Consider the following 7,653-nt stretch of genomic DNA (forward strand, 5'->3'; position numbering starts at 1 on the left):
CATCAACAACTTATACTAAGCAAGATGAATTACTAAGTGATAGCAAGATATATAACAAGAAACAATATAGCTATCACAAAGTAAAGTGCATAAGTAAACAATTTGGGTAAGAGATAACTGAGGCACGCAAAGACGATGATGTATCGTGAATTTCACACCCTTGCGGATGCTAATCTCCATTTGGGCGGTGTGGAGGCACAATGTTCCCAAGAAGCCACTAGGTACACCATAATCTCCTCACACCCTCGCACAATCAAGATGTCGTGATTTCACTAGTGCTACCCTTGAAGGCGGCCACCAAACCTTTACAAACAAGGTTGCGGCAATCTCCACAACTTAATTGAAGGCTCCCAACACCACCACGAAGCTTCACCATAATGGATTGCGGCACCGAGGTGCAAATTGCTCGGAGAAATCTTCACAACCTAATTAAAGACCCCGACGATTTCCGAAGCTTTAGACCATAATAATTGAGCTCCGAGACACCACCAACCATCTAGGGCGCCAAATCATCCAAGAGTCACAAGCTCTAGGGTGCCCAAACACCCAAGAGTAATAATCTTCTCAAATTTCACTTACATGTATCACCGTGAAGAACTCAAATTGATGCAACTAATTGTCACACCCAAGATGCGACCCTATCCTTATTTTGGCACGAGGGCCTCGACACGGATAGAAGCGCATCTCGTCGTTTTGTAATAATGGATATCGTTACAATTACATGTACAGAATAGATGAGTATATGGAATTGTCTTACACTCGCCACAAGCTACATCAAGTTCACATCAATACAACAATATACAATCATCATGAGGAAGAGCAGGGTCCGACTACGGACGAGAACAAACAATAAAAGAACGATGTCCATCCTTGCTATCCCAGGCTGCCGGCCTGGAACCAATCCGAGATCGATGATGAAGAAGAAACTCCAAATAGCACAACATCGCGCTGACGTCTTAATATCACTTTACATGTACCTGCAACTGGTGTTGTAGTAATCTGTGAGCCACAGGGAACTCAGCAATCTCAGTTCCAAATGTATCTAAGACTAGCAAAGCTTAATGTGTGAGATATGGTTAAGTGGTGAGGGTGCAGCAAGTGACTAAACATTTATTTGAGATGGCTAACTTACGAGTACAAGAATAAGAGGGGGATGACCTACGCATAATAGACATGAATTAATGATGATCAAATGAATGACCCTGAACACCTACTTACGTCAGACATAACCCCACCATGTCCTCAGTCGGAGAAAGGAACTCACGAGAGAGACAGTCACGAATACGCACAAAGTTGGCATATTTTAATTAACCTTACTTCAAGTTCTCTAGAAGCAGATGTTAAACAAAGTTTCCACGTTGCCACATAACCGCGGGCATGGCGTTCTGAAATATTTAACCCTGGAGGGGTGCTCCAACTAATCCATCACAAACTACCACAAGCCACATAGAAAGCCTCGATCACGAGACTCATGATCTCCTCGGATTCCTTAGTGGAAAACCTCAACTCTGAGATAACCTAAAGCATCACCGGAATCCCGATGAACAAGATATTTCGTAAAAGGTAAAAAAAAAGTCCAGCAAGGCCGCCCGACGTGTCGACGAACCTTATAGGAGTCGCGTATCTCGTTCTCAGGACACGACCGGATGAGCGCAGCATACAGTGGCGTGATAGAGATCTCATGAGTTGCCCCGGGTTGGCCCCGCACACGACTCTAGTTTGGACCAACACTCTTGAGGAGCACTCGCGTGGGGGTTGATTAATTATCCACGGGGTGATCAAACCCTTTGTGGTTCATTAGTTAATTAGGCAAATATAGTACCAAAGTTGGGTCTTGCCAGACCAGTTTTAATCTAAGACGAATTATCAAGGGGGTTCCCATAACAACTCTGATCGTGTTAGGAGCGCTCAATTGTGGAATATAACAGCGGTAGCCGAAACTGAGGCAACAAAGGTGGAACAAAACACTAGGCTAGAAAGCCAAGCCTTCCACCTTTTACCAAGTATATAGGTCTGCTAAATTAATTAGCAATAATATGATGATATAACAAGAAACCCATGTTACCACATGGAAGCAACGACACCTGCAACTAGCAACGCTAACACATGGTTAAGCAAGCGGTAATATAGCCAAACAGTGGTTTGCAAGGTTGTAGAAGTTGAAGGTTCCATGGCAATGTTGAGAGGCTGACATTTAATAGGTGGTAGACAACGAGACATAATGAAAGAAATGAGACAACTAGCACGGCATTAATAGTAATGGTATCTAGGGAAATGATCGTCTTGCGTGTGATCCCACTTGGACGAAGAACGAATCTGTGAAGCAAACGAACCGACGTAGTCGAACGGATCCTCACATTCCGACACGCTTGCGGAACTCTAACGAGAAGAAGCAAACTGGAGACAAGAATCAACACACGATATTCACCATGTCACATGCACGATATGATGCACCCCCTAATATGATGCATGATCGGTTCAATTATGCAAGGCATGGCATGGCTATTCACAACAATCAAACACTACACATTAAGCGGAGTTCAACATGAAACGAGTTACATTTTGATGAAACTTCACATACAAATTATTTAGTTCACTCCCTTTTAGATACATGGCAATATTAAATGTTGTTTAAACATGACAAGAGGTGAAGCATGTGATTCTACACGTCATTCTAGTTGGTTAACTAGATACGAGAAACACAAGATCATATGACATGGATGCAACATGCATGCAAATGACAACCACAATAGCGTTCCGGTTCCGATAACTCGACAAGATACCGGTGCAAACGAATTGGGAGTGTGTGCGTGTCAGATACCGGTGCAAACGAATTGAGAGAGTGTGTGTCATGCCAAAGAATGATGGGGTGATCATGGTTACTAGGTTCCCATGTACCGGAGGCATGAATATGGGGTACGTGCAACTAACATGGCATCTACAAAAGGACCTACTCGTAACTCATACAACAATGCATGGCTAGGTTATTGATGAAATCGCTGAAGGAAAAATAAATAAGCATCAGATACCGGTGCAAACGAATTGAGAGTGTGTGTGTCATGCCAAAGAATGATGGGGTGATCATGGTTACTAGGTTCCCATGTACCGGAGGCATGAATATGGGGTACGTCCAACTAACATGGCATCTACAAAAGGACCTACTCGTAACTCATACAACAATGCATGGCTAGGTTATTGATGAAATCGCTGAAGGAAAAATAAATAAGCATCAGATACCGGTGCAAACGAATTGAGAGTGTGTGTGTCATGCCAAAGAATGATGGGATGATCATGGTTACTAGGTTCCCATGTACCGGAGGCATGAATATGGGGTACGTGCAACTAACATGGCATCTACAGAAGGACCTACTCGTAACTCATACAACAATGCAGGGCTAGGTTATTGATGAAATCGCTGAAGGAAAAATAAATAAGCATAGGCCGAATTGCAACAGCTTGGGCTACCCTGGGATTCGATCTCAGGACCTCCCTTGAGGAAGTCAAGGCACCAACCAGTCGTCTACAAAGCGCTTGTGACAAAACCAAGGTTCACACTATATGAAATTATGCTGATGCGAATCTGAATCTAAAAATGAGACAAAGCAAAATATTGGGGTGTCTAGGATTCAAACCCAGGACCCCTTGAGTCTCACTACAAGGCACATGCAAGTGTGCAGGAAAATCAGGGTGCATGGGATTTGAACACCAGACCCATCATTTACATAGAGCGACGATGACCAACTCAGCTACCAAGTATTTGCGTCAAACAATGGAGCTTTAACTATGAGAAACAACACTACCGCGGATCTGAAACTGAAAACAGAACAACGCCTTGTTGTACCTCACGAACACCAGGTGAAACAGGGTCGGCCTAGCTGCAATCGTGGTGGCGGCTCCGGGCTCAGGCGACACGAGGAGGACGTGGGGATCCAGATCCACAATGGGGACGGGAGGATCCGGGCGGCAGGGACCGATTCCCGACATCACACGGCCGCCCAGGAGCTTCGGCGGCGACCTGCAAGCTCGCGCAGGACGCGCCCATGACAGGACAGCTCCTGCGCATATCCAACAGAGAGAGGGATGCGTGAGAGGGAGAACAAGTGAGAGAGGGAAGAGAAGGAGGCCACGGGCCTTGCGGTGCTGGGAGGTCAAGGCGGCGGTCGCGCCGGTGACTGGCTGTTGCGGCTCCGGCGGCTCAGCGGCCGGCCGGTCGGAGGAGTCGGCGGGGTCGGGCAGCACGCTCAGGAGCTCGAGGTGCAGCACCTGGCTGTGGGCGCGAGGCTCCCGGGTCCTGGCTGTTGTGGCTTGCCGTGGCGGGGACGCGTCCCCGCAGGAGAAGGGAGGCGCGGGGCTGGCTGCTGCGAGGTGGAGGGGATTGGCTCGGTGGGGAAACAGAGATAGCGTGGGATTTGAGCGATGGGGATCCCGAGGAAGATGGATGGCGGCGGCGACGGGACAAGCCTCCTAATTTTTTGGTTTTGACTGATTTAGCTAGGGTTGTCTCTTTATATATAGCACGGGTCCAAATGGAGACTATTTAAAGACATCGGATCGCGATCGGACATCTGCATACAACTTGGGAGGTTAGTTGGGCTCTGAAGATAGGCTAGGCTGAGATGAGAGAGAAAAGTCCGACTATAGTGTCGCTATATGTTTAACGGTCCGGGTATCAAACGAACTCTAATTGCGATGAAAATTGACATGCGGCCTACCTTCACTAAAATAAGACCGCACGCCAAGTTTCAACTCAATCCGAGAATATTTTATACAAACTTTTTAAAAACAATATTTTAACGATGTCGCACGCGCGTGCGTGTGTGGTTGTTCTTAAAACGGTCAACGACAAAAATGGAGAGAACCGAGAACTAATAACGGATGCAAGTTGTAAAAACTGGCAGCAACGGAGTGCCGATGCAATGCGGATGATGCGAATGATGCGACAAACAAATAATTAACATGATGACAATGGAATAAAAGGGGAATCTTCTGGAGCGTCGGTCTCGGGCTGTTACACTAATGCAATGGCAAGAACACACAAAGTGGTCAAGTCCCTCACCCTCAAATCACACCACAACAACAAAAGCTATGGAGGAATATGAGAGGAATAACAAGGAGCTCACAAAGAACTCCAAGATCTAGATCCGAGGGATTTCCCTCACATAGAGTAGAAAGTGATTGGTGGAAACGTAGATCTAGATCTTCTCTCTCTTTTCCCTCAAGAACTTGCAAGAATCACTGGAGGGTAGCAAGCTCGAAGAAGGTCAACAATGGGGGCAAACACCAGCTCAAGAGGTAAGGTCCATTGGGGAATAAAACCCCCTTTCATAGGTGAGGAAAATCCAACGATTCCCCCCTCAGCCCACACACAAGCGGTACTAACGCTCAAGAGAGCGGTACTACCGCTTGGGTGGTTGTGCCTATTGCACAGTGCAATGGCACAAGACCACGAGCAGGCAGTGCCGCCAAAGCGGTACTATCGCTAGGTTTGTAGTGCGGACGCCCTCGGATGCACGGCAATGACACAAAACAGGTGCAGTATTGCTGAGGCGGTACTACCGCTGGCAAGAGTGGTACTACCACTTGTAAGCGGTAGTGCCTCGCCCTACTGCCACCCTTAAGTCCGCTAATAGTTCTGAGACCAGAAGGTTAGGCGGTAGTTGAGCGGTAGTGGCGGGTGGAAGTACCATACTACCGTCCCAACAACCACCAGTCCGACATGAAAAGTCGAGACTTCACGGGCAGCGGTACTATCGCCCGGGGGTGGTACTACTGCTTACCTAGAGCGGTACTACCTCTTACAATGTAGGCGGTACTACCACCGACGAGCATGGTACAACCTCTTGTTTCTTTCAGGAACAAAACATAGGAAACAAATGAACGCAGGAACACGAGAACTGCCATAACTTTTGTAAATAAGCTCTGAATTGAGCAAACTCAAGCTTGTTGGTTATATTACGAAGAGGCACGGGAGTATGTCTATGATATATAGAAGTGAAACCTCCATCACAGAAGCACCGACATAAACTCCAACATCGAAAACATCATAGAAGATGCATATGGACTCCGTTTTCGATGAACTCGAGCTTGTCATGAAGATGACCATAAGCTCTAAAACCCACAAAGAGAAACACCAAACAATAAACAAGAAATATGATGCAAGGATGCAAATGGTTTGAGCTCTCAACAAACGATACGATCAAGCTACTAAACTGAGAGCCCTCCTTGATAGTACGGCAATCGATCATATAACCTGGTCTCCCAACTACTATCATGAGACCGGTAAAATAGAAAACCTATCAAGGGCAAACCTTTGCCTTGCGCATAGTTCACTTGAGCTAGATGGTGACGATCTTGTTCTCCTCAATATGGACCACCTTTCTTGATTGTGCCGGCTCGATAAAGACTAGTAGATTGCTCCTCCATACTCCACTATGGGTGAGCCACTCTTCGACACATCTTCACAAGTGTATTATCACCACAATGGACGGCAAGCTTCAAGCATGATCTCTTCGTGATGCTCCACTTGAACTTGCACACCGCAAACTTGATGACGGTCATCACTTGATGTCATTCTCCATGGGTTGTATGATATCTTCCTCTTGACGCAATCCCATGGACACATACCTAACCCCACATAGAACTCTCATGAAGGCCATGGGTTAGTACACAAAGCGTAACGGGCAATGCTTACCATATCATGGGATCACTTGATCCCTCTCAGTACATCATGTACGCTTTGTGTGTTGATCAACTTGATTCACTCTTTGACAGTCTTGATCAACCTTGAGACATATCTTCTCTCTATAAGATGATGTCTTGAAGGTAAACATGAATGTTCACATAATGTTCTTCTTCAAGACATGCTTGCAATAAGCTCAATTGACACATAACCAATCTTTGGATAAATCCTTGAATACCACCTTGGTCATTACATAAACTCCTTGAAACCAACAAATGAAATTCAAAAAATGCAAGTGGACAAATCATTGAAGTAAACTCAAAGCAATCATTAGTCCATAGGGATTGTCAACAATTACCAAAACCACACATGGAGAAATATGCTCTAACAACAGGGTCGTGTCCCCCTGCCCCCGGTGCGCCGGGACCGGCTGGGGATGCACGCGCGAACGCCTCCAATGATGGAGGTGTCGTCATATGCCTCGGGACTAATGGCGGGCTAGGAGTGAAAGGAGGTGCCTTTCACTCTTTCCATCGTGGTTGGTACGTTGTGTTGGGGATCGTTATGGTATCTCGGACATGGATGTCGGGGCGGCGGCTCCGAGTGGCAGTCCACATGGGTGGCTCTCTAGAGGGCTCCATGATGGTGGCGATAGGTACCCTCTTGGTCGCGTGGGCGACGAGATGTGCATTGACAGATGGCTTAGGCGTTCGCTCTGTCATTGGCAGTGGTGGCGCCCCGATCCAGACCCACGCATTGGCCTCGTCACGCTTGTCCTAAAGACCTCGTCATGGCACGAGGGTTCTACCGAGTGAAAGCTCTACACCTTGGCGCCGGCTTTGGCGATGCTCGCAGGCGTCGCTAACTTCCTGAAGATGTCGTTAAGGTCTTTCGATCTGTTTCAGTGTTTCGGGTGAAGACCCTTGTCCGTCTCGACTTGACAGCGGCGACACTTTGCACCGTTCTCCCTCCTG

General features: G+C 46.9%; 1 protein-coding gene across 1 annotated transcript; it reads right to left on the minus strand.

Annotated features, from left to right (window-relative positions):
• Window positions 1-943: 943 nt before the first annotated feature.
• Window positions 944-7,401, minus strand: LOC123405412. Its single transcript, XM_045099103.1, has 3 exons — window positions 7,339-7,401; window positions 3,842-4,464; window positions 944-983 (listed from the first exon to the last, which is right to left on the minus strand). Exons 1-3 carry the CDS (start codon window positions 7,399-7,401, stop codon window positions 968-970), a joined length of 702 nt encoding a protein of 233 aa, XP_044955038.1. The 3' UTR covers window positions 944-967.
• Window positions 7,402-7,653: the final 252 nt, after the last annotated feature.

The sequence above is a fragment of the Hordeum vulgare genome, chromosome 6H (assembly GCF_904849725.1).
Source record: "Hordeum vulgare subsp. vulgare chromosome 6H, MorexV3_pseudomolecules_assembly, whole genome shotgun sequence".
NCBI lineage: Eukaryota > Viridiplantae > Streptophyta > Magnoliopsida > Poales > Poaceae > Hordeum > Hordeum vulgare.

Coding starts and splice junctions, on each gene's coding strand:
- LOC123405412 (XM_045099103.1), bottom strand. CDS start 7,401: ATGACAGAGCGAACGCCTAAGCCATCTGTCAATGCACATCTCGTCGCC. Junction 4,465..7,338: donor TCGCCCACGCGACCAAGAGG/GTACCTATCGCC, acceptor CCAAAAAATTAG/GAGGCTTGTCCCGTCGCCGC.